Source organism: Rhinolophus sinicus, chromosome 1 (genome assembly GCF_057876585.1).
Source record: "Rhinolophus sinicus isolate RSI-liver-muscle chromosome 1, RSI-T2T, whole genome shotgun sequence".
Taxonomy (NCBI): Eukaryota; Metazoa; Chordata; class Mammalia; order Chiroptera; family Rhinolophidae; genus Rhinolophus; species Rhinolophus sinicus.
In genome coordinates, this window is record NC_142501.1 from 8,527,218 (window position 1) to 8,545,496 (window position 18,279).

An 18,279-nucleotide genomic window follows, 5' to 3' on the forward strand; every position below is an offset into this window, starting at 1 on the left:
CTGCTGTCCACAAGAGTCATGGCCAAAGCAAACCCACGTCGCCTACGTGGAGAGCAGTATGGCACACGGGGAGAATTCATTTTCTATAACCCCTGATAATCCCTGGAATAAAATTCAAAAAATAGGAGTTTCCAAACGCACCAAACTCTGTGGTCCCCACTAAGGTAGGCGAGCTAAGCGAGTTGCGGGACTTGGGAGAAAGTCCAGTGGTGCGTTTGTTGGGCTTGTTTCTGCCTACAGCACGGCCTACGCACCTAGGGACACCACTCTGCAGACCCCGACCCTGCCATGGCCAGGACGCCCACCCACCTGCGGCCTGGATGACAGAGGCGATCCAGTACACCCGGCTGGGGAGCACAGCGTCACTGTTGAGCACCTCCACCTTCATCCCCTTCATCACATCCTCCCACTGGTCGTAGAGTGGGACCTGGTGGGAGGAGAACACAGGGGACATGAGCTGCCTGCACTGGCAGGGAGGGGTGGAGTCACCACATGCTTCGCCTCGTCACTCTGCACGCGGAGGGCCAGGCACGGGACTTGGGATGAGGACTTGAGCCAGGTGTGGCGACTGTGCTGGAAGAGTAGAGTCGGGATGGAGACGGGCAGGGGTGGGCAGGGCGAGGGCCAGAGACCCAGAGCCACGTGGCTGAGTGCTAATCTTCACAGGACCAGCTCCTAGCTGTCTCGTCTTGGGTACGTCACACCTGTGCCAATCTGTGTGACAGTAAGGACGCCTAACCATTTCTATAGTGCTCACCACATGCCAGGCACTGTTGCTGACACAGACATCGCCTCCTCCGTCACTCAAACCTGGGTGACGCCCCGGGCCCTCAGCTGTCACCACGCCGGCTGGCACAGAACTGTCTACTGCACACGGTTCCTGGCCTGTCTCTCCCCCTCTCCCCCTCTCCCCCCGGCCCTCTCCTCCTGTTACAATGCCTTCCCAACATCGAAACCTCACTTTGCTGCCAATGGCACCTTGATTCTCCTTTGGGGAAAGTCACCCTTTTTCATGCTCAGCGCTGGCTTGAGCCACTCGGGGTATCCTACTCCATCTCCTGGCCCTAGACTGGGCTCCTCACAGCACCTAGAAATGGTGATGCTGCAGGCACAGGGGTAGATTTTCAGAGCATATGCATGGGACACGTCAAATGGAACTGTAACGTTAACTCCCCTGCAGTGAAACTGCCGGGGCTGCTAGAGGATTCAGGTCACAGAGAGGTCCCGGACCAGGAGAGACGTGCCAGCTCAGTGGTCAGAGAGCAGCAGGAGGCTGCCTGGAGGCCAGCTTTCCTTGTTGAGGGCACTCCCCCGAGTTCAGGAGCAGTTCAGAAAGGAGAGGCTAGGAAGTGGGTTGACTCAGGTAAGAGGCCTCCTCCTAGTTTCCTGGGGTTTAGGAAACTGCTTGGAAGACGAAACAAGGGTGCCACTCTCGGCTTCTCTCCCCGCCTGCAGCCTACCAGGCCACAGCCCCCCCCCCCCCCCAGGGGCCTCACGCTTCTGGTGTTTCTCAGGGGGTCAGGGAGCCTTTTGCAGAACTGGGCTCCAGGATGCAGCCACATCTGCCTCTCTGGGACCAAGGGGCCCAGGGCAATTCAGAAGCACCAAACTTTCAAGGGAAAAAACACTAAAAATGGGGACGAAAGGAGAAAAGGATTTCAGAGTTGGCTCTTAGACATCAACTAGCACAAAGTCCATTCTGTAAATAAAGTGGGGACCTCAGAGGGGAAGCACAGTACTTGCGAGAAGCCCTCAATGAGGGTTTGCCGGAGGACTTCTGAAAAGTCAACAAAAAGGTAGAGGGCCTGGCAAAGCTGGGCTTCGACCACCCAGACCTCACCCTGTTCCCTCCCTGGTGCCACTGTCCAGTCTGGAATGACACTGGTGAGGCAGGTAGGTGAGTCGGGCGCTGAGCACGCGGGCTCCCTGCTCCCCCCACCTCAGCTCCAGGGCACTCACGTGTTTAAAGCAGCTGACAGGAGCAGCCTTGTAACTGTGGTCCTTCAGGAACTTCCCCCAGTCGAAACCCAAGACTAGCGCTGCAGAGCAGAAAAGGAGAGTGAGGAGTGGAGGCTGGAGCTCAAGCACGTGCCCCTGCAGGGACCTGGCCCGAGGAGCCTGCAGAAGCAGGTCCCTTTCCCACCCCAGCAGCTTCTGGATCCCAAGTGCATGCATGGGAGGCCACCTGTCCCCATACCTGCCCCATCAGTGGCCATCAGGACCTTATCCACAGGCTGCTAGACTCTCAGGAATAGAGGAAACATTCAGAAGGAAATGCCTGACCTTTCTTCCCCCAAAGAAAAAAGGAAATTCAAAGACCCTGGAGCTTTAATGCCTCAGACCTCCCCCAGCCTCTCATTGGCTAGAGCCGATCTAAAAGGGAGGGAGGTGCACCACCTAGGCCCCTCCAACTCCCGCCAGCGGAGCTCCATTTCAGTCAGAAACTCAGACCCTCTAGAGCAGAGTTGCTTCCTGCCTACGTTTAATTTGCTCAGAAATTGCTACACACACTCAGGAAGTTTCCTTTTCTTATCCCATAACCCTCTTCAAACTAGATCCGGGTTTTCACTGCCCAGGAAACAAACTAAAGGGCTAAAAGCAATGCAAAACAATAGAGGTGAATTCTCAGCTTTTGAATGATCAGGAGTAGGGGTCCTGGCAATTTCAGGGATTTTCTGCGGTAATTTCCATAATACCTACCCACCAGGTGAGGAAGATGCAATTCACAGTCAGCCTGGGTCAGGGCCCTTTCTAGCGGGCCACCTTTTCCACTGCCCCCTCCTAGGGCAGGCCACCCCAGCCCTGGCACCCCAGGACCTTCAAAGTCCTCTGCTGTCTTACCGTCTTGCCCCGTAGGTGTCCCATCTGCTAGCTGTCCCGTCCCTTGTGAGTGGAGGAAGGCTCCAATTTTGGCAGACCAGGCTGCTTTGTGCAGGACTTTGGCTTTCTTAGTAGGTGGTTTTCCCTAAAGGAAGGAGAGGACGTGTGAAGCCCATTGGCTAAGAATCAGCCTCAGGATTTGGACTGCCTACATTTTCATCCTGGCATAGGCCCAGTGACTTAAGCTCTTTAGGGCTTGTTTCTTCATTTGTAAATCAGGATGATAATAATAACAATACTTAGCTGGGAGGGGGTAGCAAGGATGATTACACTCAACTCTGTAAGGACTCAGCTGTAGTTCACTGGGAAGGGAATGGAGGGAGGCCAGAGCTGCAGGGCAGGGAGAGACACATGTTCTAGCTTTTAAGCCTCATCCAGGAACCTCTAACTAGTGGCTTCACCTCTCAGCTGTCACCTCCCACCCGTGCTCCTACAGGTTTGAGAATGGGCTTCGTGGGGTCCATGAACTGGCCCAGAAGGCCACATTCTGTAGCTGCGAGTACATGAATGTTCTGGAGAGGGTCCATGGCTTCCATCAGGTGCTCAAAAGGGTCCCCCCCCCCCCCCCCCCGCAAAGAAAAAAGGCTCCGATCTGGCTTGTAATTTGTAACTTAAGCACTGGTCAGAAAGGCCCAGAGAATTTATTAGCAATCAGTAAAGTAGAAGTGTGGGTTTAAATCCCACACAGACCTGGGGTTGAATCCAGTCTCTTCAATTTTATCTGTGTGCCTTTGAGCAAATGACTAAAAATTTTTGACCCTTTAAAATAGGAATTTTTAAAAATTCATTTTTTAGGGATCACTGGTTAGACAGTGTCAAGCCCTTAGCAAATACCCCTAAATTATAGCTACCATGTTTCCCCGAAAATAAGCCCCAGTTAAGATCACCAGATGGACACATTTAGTACCTTGTGACGATGTTCCAGAAGATGAAATGACTATTTGAATAAATGTACATTGTTGTACATAAAAAAAAAAGACATCCCCTGAAAATACGCCCTAATGTGTCTTTTGGAGCAAAAATTAATATAAGACCCCGTCTTATTTTCGGGGGAATACGGTATAAGACCTGGTCTTATTTTCGGGGAAACATGGTATTAACAATATTATCAGCTCACTGATATGCCTTGACTAAAATCCACAAAAGGAGGGAAATATCAGTAATTGCCTTGCAAAGGTAAGACAGTGTATGAAGCACTAAGCAGAAGACCTGGCACACGGCAACTTTCAATAAACATCAGAGCAGAGGGTCTCAAGCTTTGCTGCACATTACGATCACCTGGGGAGCTCTTTACAGCCCCTATGTGGAGGCCACACTCCGTCCTAATTAAGTCAGAATCTTTGGGAGTAAGACGCAAGCATCAATATTTTTAAAACTTTCCAGGTGATCGCAACATTGCCATCCAGTTTGAGAACCAGTGTTGTGGCTGGTGGCCATAGCTACCATGAAACAACACAAGGCCAGGCACCTGAGATTCAGCTTCCAGCCTCGTTCTGCTGCTCTCATCCCACAGAACCACCCCAGGGAAGACATTAACCTCTCTGGAACTCAAGCCCACTTTATCAATTAACCTGTGACTTAGACAACACATCAGAATCCCTCCATTTCTAAAAATTCTATGAATGTCAATAATTAACTAGAGATTGGTAAGACCTGCTGGGTGGCTGCCTGTGACAGGGAGTCAGATCAGAGAGGAGGCATCGACCTTCTAAACTCACGGGGCTGATGAAGCTTGTACTTGGTTCCCAGCTTCCTTTCAGAACATTTACAAAAGTATGATGCAAAGACCAAGGGCATCAGGCTCCCCCAAGTTTCTTGTTTAAAACTTTTTGAACACATCAGACTCTGAGGGGTGAGGGTGGGGAATGAAGGGAACAAAGCTCCAGGAATCTGCAATTTAATGAGCTCCATAAATAGATCCCTCTGCCCTCTAAAGTTTGAGCTCATAATAAATACCAGGAAATTTACAACCTCTGATGGACACGAGCAAGGTCCTTCCCAGGTTGGTTGTTCCCATCTCAGTACCCAGGGCCCCGGGAAGGGTCTTCCCAATGACCTCCTCTCACCTGTAATCTAGCCAAGATACTGGCTTTCTTGGAGTTGGAGGAGTAGCTCCTGGAACAGGAGACACTGCAGAATCTCTTGGTCTTGGAGAAGAAGGCTTCCCTTGTACCCACGATACCACACATCTCACAGACAGCTGGGAAGAGAACTTAGCATGTGACTCACCTGGTGCGGTCACCCCAAATCAAACAAAATGATGGGCCCTTCAAAACCTGGACACTGCATTAACCAGGTAAGTCCTGAATTATTTCGCCTAAGATGAGCCGTTTGGCATCCCGTGGCTCTGTGTCAACAGTGGGCTAAGGAAAATCCATGAGGACTGGGGAAACAAGTGGATGATAGAAAGTTTGCAAAGAGGAAAACGAGAAGGAAAAAAGTGCTCAAGTCACTTAACTTCTATTGGTCTATTTTCTTCTCATCTATAAAGAGTTTGCACTAGATCAGTGTTTCAACCCTGACTTCACATTAGAATCACTTGGGGGAACTTTAAAAAATGTCCAAGCCTGCGATGCTAATTAATTGTTCTGTGTTGGGACACTGGCACTGGTAGTTTGTTAAAAGCTCCCCAGCAGATTCTAATATACAGCCAGGATAGAGAACCCCGGACTAGATGGTCTCTACTGGTTCTTTCTAGTTCTAAAGTTCTAAGATTCTAAGACAAGGGTTAGGAGAAGATAGAAGGGAGAAAGATAAAAGGGGAGAGAGAAAGAGAAGACAGGATGAATAGAAAGTAAATAATACTCAACTGGCAAAGAGTAGATTATTCTTCTAAAGAGTTTAGGTACCAGACTGATGGCTTCACAGGTGAATTTTACCAAATAGTCAAAGAAGAATCAACACCTATTCTTTTCTATTCCAAAAAATTTAAGAGGAAGGAAGGCTCCCAAGCTCATTTTATGAGGCCACCATTACCCTGATTCCAAAACCAGACAAAGACATTATAAAGAAATAAAACTATAGGCCACTATCCCTGATGAACATAAATGCAAAGATCCTCAAAATATTAGCAAAGTGAATTCAGCAATACATTACGATAAAACACCATCATTGAGTGGGATTTATTCCTAGGAGGCAAGGTTGGTTCAATATCTGCAAATCAATTAACGTGCTACACCACATAAACAAAATGAAAGATGAAAATCATATGATCATATCAATAAATGCAGAGAAAGCATTTGACAAAATCGAGCATCCATTTATAATAGAAACTCTTAGCAAAGTGGGAATAGAGGGAACATATCTCAACATAATAAAGGTCATATGTTACAAATCCACAGCTAACATACTCAACAGGGTAAAGCTAAAAGCATTCTCCTTAAGATCAGGAACAAGATAAGAATGTTCACTTTCACCACTTTTATTCAACATAATAGTGGAAGTCCTAGCCAGAGCAATCAAACAAGAAAGATAAATAAAGACATTCAAACTGGAAAAGAATAAAACTGTCATTATTTGTAAATGACATGATAGAGAACCCCAAAGATTCCACGAAAAAACTATTAGAACTGATAAATGAATTCAGTAAAGTAGCAGGATACAAAATTAATATTCAGAAATCAGCTGCATTTTTATATACCAATAACAAACTACCAGAAAGAGAAATAAAGAAAATCCCATTTACAATTGCATCCAAAACAATAACAACAACAAAAAAAACAAACACAACCCTAGGACTAAATTTAACCAAAAAGATCTGTACTTGGAAAACTGTAAGACACTAAAGGAAGAAATTGAAGATACAAACAAATGGAAGCATATACCACGCTCATGGATATGAAAAATTAACTATCATACTATCCAAAGCAATCTACAGATTCAATGCAATCCCTATCAAAATACCAATGACATTTTTCAGAGAACTAGACCAAATAATCCTAAAATTTATATGGAAACATAAAAAACCCAGAATAGCCACAGCAATCTTGAGAAAGAACAAAACTGGAGGTATCATGCTACCTGATAGCAAACTATACTACAAGGTTATAGTAATCAAAACAGCATGGCACTGGCATAAAAACAGACACATAGATTAATGGAACAGAATAGAAAGCCCAGAAATAAACCCATGCCTATATGATCATTTAATCCAAGATAAAGGAGGCAAGAACATACAATGGGATAAAGACAGTCTATTCAATAAATGGTGCTGGGAAAACTGGACCACCTTCTTACTCCATATACAAGAATAAACTCAAAATGGATTAAAGACTTAAATGTAAGACCCAAAACCATAAAACTCCTAGAAGAAAACACAGGCAGTAAACTCTCTGACATTACCCTTAGTGATTATTTTTTTGATATATCTCCTTGGGCAAGGGAAACAAAAGAAAAAAAATAAACAAATGGAACTATACCGAGCTAAATAGTTTCTGCACAGCAAAAGAAACCATCAACAAAACGAAAAGACATCTTACTGAATGGGAGAAGATATTTGCCAATAATACATCTGATAAAGGGTTAATATCCAAAATTTATAAAGAACTCATACAATGTAACACCAAGAAAACAAAGAATTCAACTAAAAAATGGGCAGCGGACCTGAATAGACATTCCTTCAAAGAGGACATACATGTGGTCAATAAACATATGAAAAGATTCTCAACATCACTAATCATCAAAGAAATGCAAATTAAAATCACAATGAGATATCACCTCACTCCTATCAGAATAGCTATCATCAATAAAACAAGTGTTGGTGAGGATGCAGGGTGGGGAGGGGAACCCTTGTGCACTGTTGGTGGGATTGCTAATTGGTGCAGCCACTATGGAAAATGGTGTGGAGGTTCCTCAAAAAATTCAAAATAGAACTACCTATGACCCAGCAATTGCATTTCTGGGTATTTATCTGAAGAAACCAAAACATTAATTCCAACAGATATACGCACCCCTATGTTCACTGCAGCACTATTTACAACAGCCAAGACATGGAAATAACTGACATGCTCATTAATAGATGATGGGATAAAGAATCTGTGCTACATATATACAATGGAATATTACTCAGCCATGAAAAAAATGAAATCTTACCATTTGCGAGAACATGGATGGACCTAGAGGGTATTATGCTAAGTGAAATAAGTCGGACAGGGAGAGACAGATACCATATGATTTCATTTATATGTGGAATCTAAAGAACAAAATAAACAAACAGACTCATAGATACAGAAAACAAACTGATGATTGCTGGATGGGAGGGGGGTTGGGGGGGGCTGGGTGAAAGAGGTGAAGGGATTAAGAAGTACCAATTGGCAGTTACAAAATAGTCACTAAAGTACAGGAAATATAGTCAATAATATTGTAATAGTTATGTATGATGCCAGGTGGGTACCAGACTTATCGGAGGGATCGCTTCATAAATTATATAAATGTCTAACCAATATGCTGTACACCTGAAACGAATATTAAATAATACATCATTGGAAAAAAAAGACTCACTCTAAACTATGGGGAAAAAAAGAGTTTAGGTACCAAGGGACAGGAGTGTCCCCACAGACTACCTAGCCTGCCTCTTTTCATAGGCAGGCCACATGCTGGAGGCCCTGACATGGGGCTCCGGCAGCTGTCCAAGCATCACGTCTCAGTCAACTGGCTTCCAGATGATCCATCCATGGGGATTCTGACCTGCTCACCCCACCTTACCCAGAGGTAAGAGGATTATTCTATATCTCCCTCCTTGTCACTTTCAACCCACAAGCCACTTCTTGTCCCTTCCTAGATAGTAACCAGAATACTTTAGGTGTCCTATCTTCTCAACATCTAGGTTTAGAAACCCACCAGCTAGCCACACACACGTACAAGCAGCACCATGTTAACGACTCACATCTCATATGTGCTAACTAAACATTAGTTGTATGAAAGAATGAATGAAATCAGACTGCAGCAGAGGACATGACCCTTGGGGATACTTGGGGTGCTTCTGTCTCTCTCACAGGTCCTTAGACATCTGATCCCTTAGACGACAGATCAAACAGCCCTTTCTACCTGGATGCCTCCGCTCACGTAGCCTATTTCCCCTCTCCCTCCACAACCTCCAGAAACCTCCCCATCTTCAGGGACACTCTGAAGGCACCTGGCTCAGAACCACTGCCATCCAAGGAGCGGGGAGTCCCAGGGCTGAGCAAATGCAGGGGGGAGGTGGGCAGCTCCCCTGCTTCTCTCTCCTCATTTTCTGCTTCACTTGACTCCTCTAGGTAGGAGCTGCTTTCACTGCCCGCACTGCTGTTATAACTCCGGAAACTGTCATAGCCACCAAAGAGCTCCAAGTCGTCATCTTCCTCTTCTTCCTCCATTGCTTCTGAAGGAGTCTCCTATGAAAGGATGACACAAATCAGGCGGGAGGAATCATGTTTGGCTTAGTGTAGGGGGAGGCGGCTGCCAATCTGCTCTCAGCTCCCTTTCCAGTTCTTGGTCAGGTCAACACTCTTGGGTAAAATGGCAGGCAGAATCAACTACCCTTTGCAAACACCAGGGTCGTTCCTCTTGTTCATACAGTTCTCAACCACAATTAAAAGAAATAGCTTAACAAGACAGAAAAAACATGTATTAGGAATTAACCAAGCTCCTTCTATGGATGTATAAGTGATGGCATTTTAACATGATTCAAATACAATACAGTGATATGAAAATATCCTAAGTAAGCTACCTCATGAAGACTTCCTGGGAAAGATGTATATAGTTGGCCTACGTATCCATGGATTCCAAATATTTCGGAAAAAAGTTACATTGTTGGTGATGTGTGTGCTATGTACTTAGGCCTATGACAGTTGTGTCTGTACTGAACGTGTACAGACTTTATTTTCTTTTCATTATTCCTTGAACAACACAGTAAAACGACTATTTACATAATATTAGGTATTATAAGTAATCTAGAGATGATTTCAAGTATATGGGAGGATGTGCGTATATATGCAAATACTACGTCATTTTATACAAGGGACTTGAGCATCCAGATTTTGGTCCCAGAGGTGTCCTGGAACTAATCTCCTGCAGATACCACGGGACACCTGTACAGACATACCTTGTTTTATTATACTTTGCTTTATTGCACTTCACAGATGTTGGGTTTGTTACAAATTGAAGGCAAGACTCTCCACCAGCAAAAAGATTCTGACTGGCTTTATTTCAGTGGTCTAGAATTGAACCCGCAATATCCCTGACGTTTGCCTGCATTAGAAACTCACTGTTCCCCCTTCAGCATATGTACACCAAAATAACCTCAACTCAAAAACAAGTTAAGTCAGAGAAAAGTTCATTTGGGACCCAGACTGCCCTAAGGAGGATTTGGGAAGCAGAAGACACAATAGTTATAGCATATATACTACAATAGCTTTGGACTAAGCTCTGATCCTAACTAGCTGTGGGTCCTTGGGCCAGTCATTTAACCTCTCTGGGCCTCAATTTTCTCATCTATAAAATAAGAAAAATATTTGGCTCACAGGATGTACAATGTAAATGAGATGTTGCATATGAAACTACCTGGCATGTAGTAGAAAAAGTGTGAAGGGTTTGGGCTCAAGACCAGGGCTCAAATACCATCTCTCCTTTTTACCAGCGGTGTGATTGTGTGATCTGCAGGAAGTCAGTCTTTCAGTGTCTCAATTTCCCCATCTGTAAATGAGGATAATACCACCTATTTCATTGGCTTTGGGGGAGAAGTAGGGCACTCAGAACAGTGACTTGCATATCATAAGTGTTCAGTAAATGTTGGCATTTATTACTGGTTAAAAGCATGGAATTGCAAACCAGACTCGCCTGGGTTCGAATCCTGGCTCTGCTACTTATTATCTGTGTGGTTTTTGTACAAGATAATCAACCTTGCTGCTCTCAGTTTCTTCATCAGTAAAACGAAGATAGTAACAAGCCTTCTTTAGAAGACTGTTATGAAGACTGAGACATATAAAGCCTAGATCTTTTTCCAGCAGTTACTGACAGCTCTAAAAGTGGGAGCTATTATTCTCTATTATGATTATTCTCCTTCACTCTTGTACTATAGAATTTTTGAGCTATTCCAGTACAACTGCACATGCAAATGTGCTAGAAAGGAAACCGAATTCAAATACAAAGTGACCAGGGCCAAATGATTACAGGCCGAGTGAGTTACAGGGTGCAGTCGAGTGGGAAAAGCACAACAGGCAACGTTTTGGCCCCTGACGGACTTAGTGCCCACATCCTGTACTTTACTGCGGTGTTGGAGAGTCGCACCATCTATCTAACTAAGCCTCAGCTATTCTAACCATAAAAACGAAACAATGACACAGGACTGTCGTGAGTATACTGGGAGATACTGCACGTGAACGCTCCTCCAGACACGGAGTGTTTATTAAACCTGAATCTCCCTTCACGTCCCACCAGGATACGAGAGGCCTCATAATCCCTAAAGAACCCAACCACGAGACAGGGAAGACGAAGAAGATTCAGGAGCGCTCACAGCCTGAACTCAGTACCCCTTTCCCAAACCAGGGGACTGTGTCTCCCTGGACTACTCGCCCGACGTCGGCCCCAGCAGTATCCGAGCAAGAGGCACGCCGATCGCTGCTGGCCCGGCTCAGCCTCAGTTTATCCATCCTTCCACCCTCCACCCGCAAGGCGTCGCTAAAAGGCCTAAAGAAGGGTCTCCCGGGCGAAGCTCTCGGGGTTCCCTTTCCCAGACACGGTAAGTCCTCTCCCTCTCACCTCAACGCCCCGGGGTTTCTCCATGAGACCTAACAGAGTTTCTTCAACCGTCACCAGGTGCAGGAAGCCATATTGGCCTCGTCGCTTTCCCGAAGTGCATTCATTGGCCGCCTCCCAGAGACGCGGACCAATCACGCTGCGGGAAAGAGGAAAAGCCGGTGCCGCGCTCGCCCGCGCCCCTTCTCCCCTGAGGGCGGGGAAGCCATGGTCACTTGTGGGACTTGTAGTTCCCCGGTGGGTTAGTGTAAAGGGGGCGTTGCTATAGCGACATGAAAATCGCTGAGTGCGGGTCCTGCGTGAGGTTTTCATCTCTTTACGCCAGGCTCTTCCCTTCACCCAGACCCCATTCTTCATTAAGGAATTCTGAGCACCTGCAATAGTCAGGTGGGACAATTGTCCCTAGTCTTGGCTCCATTATCCCTTGTCTATCCCTGGTCCTCAGACTGTTTCAGGCTCAGGAATAACCTCGCATTCTTCCTGATTAGAAATGTAAAGTGCTCGTGGGCGGGATGCCTAGCAGACTCATTTCCAATTCAGGCAGAAACTGGAATACTCTTACGCCCAGTGCTATAAATGTCCCGCATGTTCAAAATCCTGCAACACTGTCCCAACATCACCATCTCTCAAGTAAAGCTTTGAATATGAGGCCCTCTGTCTCATTCCTTGGGATTTTCCACAACCTCTTTACACACTTATATGGAGCTTTACAAACATCTCAAATCCAGGTATGTCCTTAAACCTTTGAAAGATGAGGAGACTGGCTCTTGGGGTTTAGATCACATAGGATTGAAATTTAAGATTTAATCCAAGTTCTTTCCCTATGCTATGCTGTGCTCTGATTAATTGAAAATCTAAATGTAATAAGTGGAGGCTGAATATATGTTAAATATATTTCTAAATTTGAGGTCCGTCACATAGATGTGAAAGTCTTCCTTGATTTTTTTCCTTCAACCTTTTCTACCTTCAGCCCCATATCCGTGCTATCAACAAGTACTGTCGCTTCTACCTCTGGAATATATGCTCATCCTTCCACCACTACCACCCTAATACAAGGCACCAACAACAGCCCTCCAGCTGGTCTCCTTGTCTGAACCTTCACCTTCTTTAATGCACACAGGTGATCTTTTAAGGCCATAAACTGGATCATGTTCATTCTCTTGCTTAAAACCCCTAATAACTCCCCCTTGCACTTTGAATAAAATCCAATCACTCCACCAGACCTTGAATGACCTGGCCCCAGCTTTCTCTCCAACTGCCTCTTGTTGCACCCTCTCCGCATGTTCGCTTTATCCATTCACTCACCTTTCATTCCTGTTCTTGATTGCCAAGCGCCAAGCTTGAGTTGGCCTCAGGGCCTTAGTACTCGCTGTTCCATTTGTGTGGAAAATTCCATGGCTCTTCTCATGGATGGCTCTTCATTGTTCAGATTTCAGATCAAAGTCACCTCCTCAGGGACCTTATTTAAAGCAGCTGTTCCCTTCCCTCACTCTGTATCCCTTTACCCATTTTACAGTAACACTTGTTTCTGTCTGAAATTATCTTGTTCATTTGTTCACTTGTTTATTGTCTATCTGGAATGTAAGTCCCATTAGGGCAAGACCAGTCTGTCTTGTTCTCTATTGTATTTCCAGAGCGAAGGACAGAGCCTCACATACACTAGGTGCTTAATGACTGAAGAACTAGATAAGACTTCACGGATTACAACAGGCAGCTTTTAATAAAAAACTAAAGTATAATTGACAATATATTAGTTTCAGGTGTACAACAAAGTGATTTGACATTTATATACCTTATGAAGTGATCACCAAGTTAAGTCCAGTACCCATCTGACACCACACGAAGTTATAATTGACTGTATTCCCTATGATGTATATTACATCCCCGCGACATTTATTTTGTAACCAGAAGTTTGTACCTCTCAATCCCCTTCACCTTTTTTGTCCTCCCTGCCATTGCACTCCCCCTCTGATAGCCATCAGTTTGTTCTCTGTATCTGAATTTCTTTCTGTTTTGTTTTATTTTTTAGATTCCACATGTAAGCCACATCGTATGGTATTTGTCTTTCTCCATCTGACAATAGGCTGCTTCTCCAAGGCAAGGCACTAGATTGGGTAGCTTCTTATTCTGACCCTTGGGAACTGTTTTGTTTTACCACTGACAGGGGTCCAGGCCCAGTTCTTCCAGCTGGAGACCTAGGCTTTCCTCCTCTGCCCCTCAGCGTCCTCATCAAGTAAACGGGATTAAGTTAACCTCATTGAACTTGAAAAATTCCATGATTTCAAAGTGCAATGAATGAGTCAAGATTGAACATCAAAGGTGATAAACAGAAGGAATCTAGGTTTTAATCTGTAAAATGGGAATAATAGCACCACATCATTGGGTTGTTGTGAGGGTTAGAAATAATAAATGAGCAGTGCCTGCCACATACTGGGCACAGTGAATGGTAGTTATTATCATCCTATTAGACATAGAATGGCAGCAACTGGAAGAGTAAACCAGCCCAGAAGAAATACTTTTATGGGTTGTTTAATCTTTAAATTTTTATAAAAGCACAACCATGGATCTCACAGGCAGAGAATCTGCTCATGGCAAATCATCTTATTCATCCAATATTTATTTAGTGCCTACTGTGCATCAGGTACCATGCTGGGCTCTAAGAAGACACAGGTGGCTATTTCTGTCCTCATGGACTTTACTTCCTCCCACAGGAAGACAGTGAAAACAAACAGCTAGTTCCAACTGAGAAGGAACTTAGCAGGGTACTGGGCTGGAGAAACGGGAAAGGGAGCGCCTGGGTAGGGGATCTTTCCAGAAGGCCCGCTACATAAGAGACAAACATCCTTGACTTGCAGGATGGGAATGAGCCAGTTAGGAGAAGAGGGAAAGGGCATTCCAGGCAGATACAGAATTTAGGGAGGAGGTAAACAGCTCCAGTTGGTAGGAGAATATTATGGGAAACCTTTGAAGGTTTTAAGCAGGGGAGTGAATTAATTCGATTATGTTTTCATAGATCACTCTGGCTGCTGTGTGGAGAAGGGAGTGGAGGTGGGTTAAGAGAGGCAGCAGGGAAACCAATTTGGAAGACTCTCGTAAAAAGATCCAGGAGAAAAATGATGGTGGCTTGGACCAGGGCAGACTCAGAGGGCATGCAGAAAAGTAGAAAGATTTGAGAAATACGTTGGAGGCAGTAATTAAATGTATGGAGTGGGTTTGGAAGAGGGAGGAATCCAGAATGACTCCAAGTAAATGTGTCAGATGGGTAGACGGCGGGACCTTGTTCTGTAATGCATAGAAACTGTGTGAGAAATGAATGAGTTTGGGTGGTTGAATAGAAGGAATTAAGAATTCTGCTTAGTCTACAGCCATACCACCCTGAATACACCTGATCTCGGAAGCATTCTGCTTACTCTGAGATGCCTCCCAGAGGGCAAGGAGGCAGTTGGAGCTCATCAGAGAGCCCTGAGTGGAGATCTAAATCTTGCAATTTTGGGCATCTTCCCTTTAAGATAGAATGAGAGTCCCTAAATCCATCTTCTCTGTGATGTATTCTTTTTCACATCTCCATGCATATATCACCAACAGTAAACAAGGCAGAAACCTGAGCTTTCCAGTTTTGTAATATTTCAACAAAAGAAACAGAAGTACCAGACTTTGGGGGAGGGGAAGCAGTAGAGTTGGGGATTCCAGTGACAGGAACTGTTAGCACAAGTTGAAATGGCGGTTAATTAGGAATTTAGTTGAAATATCTTATTTAGCACAGGTTGCTAAGCAATAGTGACCACCTGGAACGGTGTGGTCCTTCCTTCTGCCTTTGATCTCCTGGGCTTGGGTCTTATGCTGTAGCCAAGGTACCCTTTTTGGTTGGTCTGAGCCATGCCTCTGCACAGCAACCTCATATACACCTCTCATTTCAGAGCCTTCTCTCTGTGAGTCACTGTCCCTCTCTCTGGGATCATTGATCTCTCTCCCTCACTACTGAATCATCCCCAATAGCAACATGAATGTGCTCGTGTCACCCATACTATACAAATAAATCCCTTGAGCCCACCTCCTCTGTCCCCTGCCATTGTGCTATTCCACACCCCCCAATCTCTTGAAGGACTTGTCTGCACACACTACCTCTACTTCTGCTTCTCCATGTGTCCTTACGCTCCACCAAAACTGCTTTGTCACGTTCACATACAGCTTCTCTGATGTACAGCCATGCCTCTCTTCTCTCAGCAGCATTTGGCCTAAGTGATGACGCCATCCTTCCCGAAACACTGTCCTTTCTTGGGCCCCTTTTGGTTTTCCTCCTGACTCTGGCCGATCCTCTCCCCTTTGAAGGGACTTCGTCTGCTACCTGAATTCTTTTTTATTTTATTTTCCCTTCCCTTCCCTTCCCTTCTCTTTTCTTTCTTCTACCTGAATTCTAAGTATTGGCTGGTGTTCTTCAGGGCTCTGTCCTGGGCCCTTTTCTCTTTTCTTCTTACCATAAGTGACGTCTTTCATTTTCAGTGCTGTAAATGCCATTTATATGCCCCACATTTACATCTCCAGCCTATGTATTTGTTCTCTGAGCTCCAAAGCCATATATCCATCCGTAGAGATGACAACATGACATTGCATCATAAACCACAAAACAACACTTTAACCCTTTACCTCAAACCGATTTCACTTCTAATTTGCCCTATTTCAGCGCATAGCACTACCAACTACTCAGCAACTTCCTCTTGATTCCTCCCTCTCCACCTCTCACTTTCAGTGCAGCAGCAAATCCCTTTGTTTCTCCAAAGCCTCCCTCGAATATTTCTACTTCCTTCAATCCCTACTGTCACCACCTAAATCCAGACCGCCATCCTCCTCCCCCGGATTCCGCTGAAGCTTCCGGCTGATCTCTCTTACCCAGTCCCATGCATTGAATCAGTGATTTGCAGGCTGGGCGCTCTTTTCCACACCACATCACTCACTTCTGTCTGGCCTTCCCCCAATTATTTCAGAAGACCTTTGGGGAGTGGGGCAGGCTGATTCAAGTTGAGGTTAGAGTTAGGGAAGGGCCAGATAAGAATTATTCATTCAAATAACTTACTGCGTGCCCACTGTGCTCTGGGCACTCCCGGATACAGCAGTGTTCAGGAGGACAGCACAGTTCCTGCCCTCACGGAGCTTCTGTTTCATAAGGATCCATAGGAAAGGGGACCAATGCTTTCAGGCCCAAATAACCGGCAGGCAATGTGCTAACTGCTTTGACATCGGGCCTGCCATCTATTACCCTGGGCAGGTCTCAGTTTGCCTCTTCTGCAAAATGGGCTGATAACTGGTAGCTCCTGACCCTGGCGCTCCCTTAGTACGGGGTGGGGTGCAGGCCAAAGTCAGAATCTCGCTCCTACCTCACTCACCCCACCCCATCCCCAGCCCCATCATTGCCAACCCCCGCCCGGAGGGGCGGGGCCCGACGGTCACGTGGCGGGGCAGTGCCTAAGGGTTCCGAACTCCAACCGCCAGCCGCCCCGCCCCGCCCCGCGGTCCGCTCCTGGCGCGTGGCCAGCCGGGCGCCCCGCCCCTGCCCCTGCCCCTCGGTTGGAAGGCTGAAGACCCTGCCGGTGCAAACCCGGCCAGAACGGGGAGGAGCGCCGGGCGGGCTCACCCGAACTGCTGGACAGCGGGGTCCAGTCTGGGGGTCCTCAGTGACTGCCGTGTAGGAGGGAGGCGCTGGGGTGCGTAGTGGGCGGCGAGACTGGAGAACTATTGAGTGGGGGCTAGCAGAGCTGGGACGCCCGTCCCGGAGTTGTGCCCAGTGGTGGGAAGGGGGACAGGGAGACCCCCTTTTGTCTTAGTTATTCTGAGATGAGGGGTGGCGCTCGGTCAGAGCAATTAACACAGTGCCTGGACGGAGCGACCCCTCAAAGTATCCTGGCCCTGATTGCAACCACAGCGCGGGCAGGCACTAGAAAAGGGAGTGATTGATACCTGGGTTGACCAAGGGTAACTGCCATTATTAAGCACCTAGGCTGGCCTGGCGCGGTCACCACCCCTTCCTTCCCGCAGTGGCAGCCGAGGGATACAGGGCACAAGCATGTGTCTTAGGATAGCGAAAGAGGCAGAGCTGGGATGCCAACCTGGGACCTTTAACTTGACTCTTGGCCCACAGCTCTAGGCTGAGGAAAACTTGCAGTGCTTCGAAAATTGGGAAGGGTTTGATGAATGGAGATAACTGCTTGAGCTCTGCCCTACTTCTCCGTTAAGACCTTGGAAAGACGTTTGATCTTTTATAGGCCACGCTTTCCTCCTCCGTAAAAATGGCTGCACTTAGGAAAACTAAGAACTAATAGATAAGAAGGACTCTGCAAGATGTAAAGCACTTTTAATAACGTTGTCATAGACAATGCCTCACAATTAACTCACCAAGTAAAGCGTCTTTATTAATAGCCACCTTTTACAGATGAGGAAATTGTGTCCTAGGGAGGTTGATGAGATCAGTAAAGGGACAGACCATTCCTGTTGAATAATTCAAAGGTTTTTCAGGGTAACTGCCTTGGATGAGCATAAAGCTCCAAAACTCAACCATCCTGTGACCTCATCCCCTAAGCTCCTAGCTACCAGTTTAAAACAACACTTTTACTGGATCTGCTTGCCCCTCCCCAACTACCACCAACCGTATCCCAGCAACCCAGATCACCAGGA

The 18,279-nt window shown here is 46.1% G+C and overlaps 1 protein-coding gene across 3 annotated transcripts in view; it reads right to left on the minus strand.

The window, feature by feature from the left end:
• The window catches only part of L3MBTL2 (L3MBTL histone methyl-lysine binding protein 2), a 21,486-nt gene extending 9,723 nt beyond the window's left edge, over positions 1 to 11,763 (minus strand). The window contains exons 1-6 of one of the 3 annotated variants that reach the window (XM_019734521.3): positions 11,617 to 11,763; positions 9,014 to 9,251; positions 4,947 to 5,080; positions 2,842 to 2,965; positions 1,960 to 2,039; positions 310 to 427 (exon numbers count right to left, since the gene is read on the minus strand). In XM_019734521.3, coding sequence (XP_019590080.2) covers positions 310 to 427; positions 1,960 to 2,039; positions 2,842 to 2,965; positions 4,947 to 5,080; positions 9,014 to 9,251; positions 11,617 to 11,640 — 718 coding nt within the window. In that variant the 5' untranslated portion in view covers positions 11,641 to 11,763. Of the gene's footprint in view, positions 1 to 309; positions 428 to 1,959; positions 2,040 to 2,841; positions 2,966 to 4,946; positions 5,081 to 9,013; positions 9,252 to 10,419; positions 10,440 to 11,616 lie in introns of those variants that run through there. The other 2 variants (XM_088796308.1, XM_074326456.2) reach the window with 2 other exon arrangements.
• Positions 11,764 to 18,279: the final 6,516 nt, after the last annotated feature.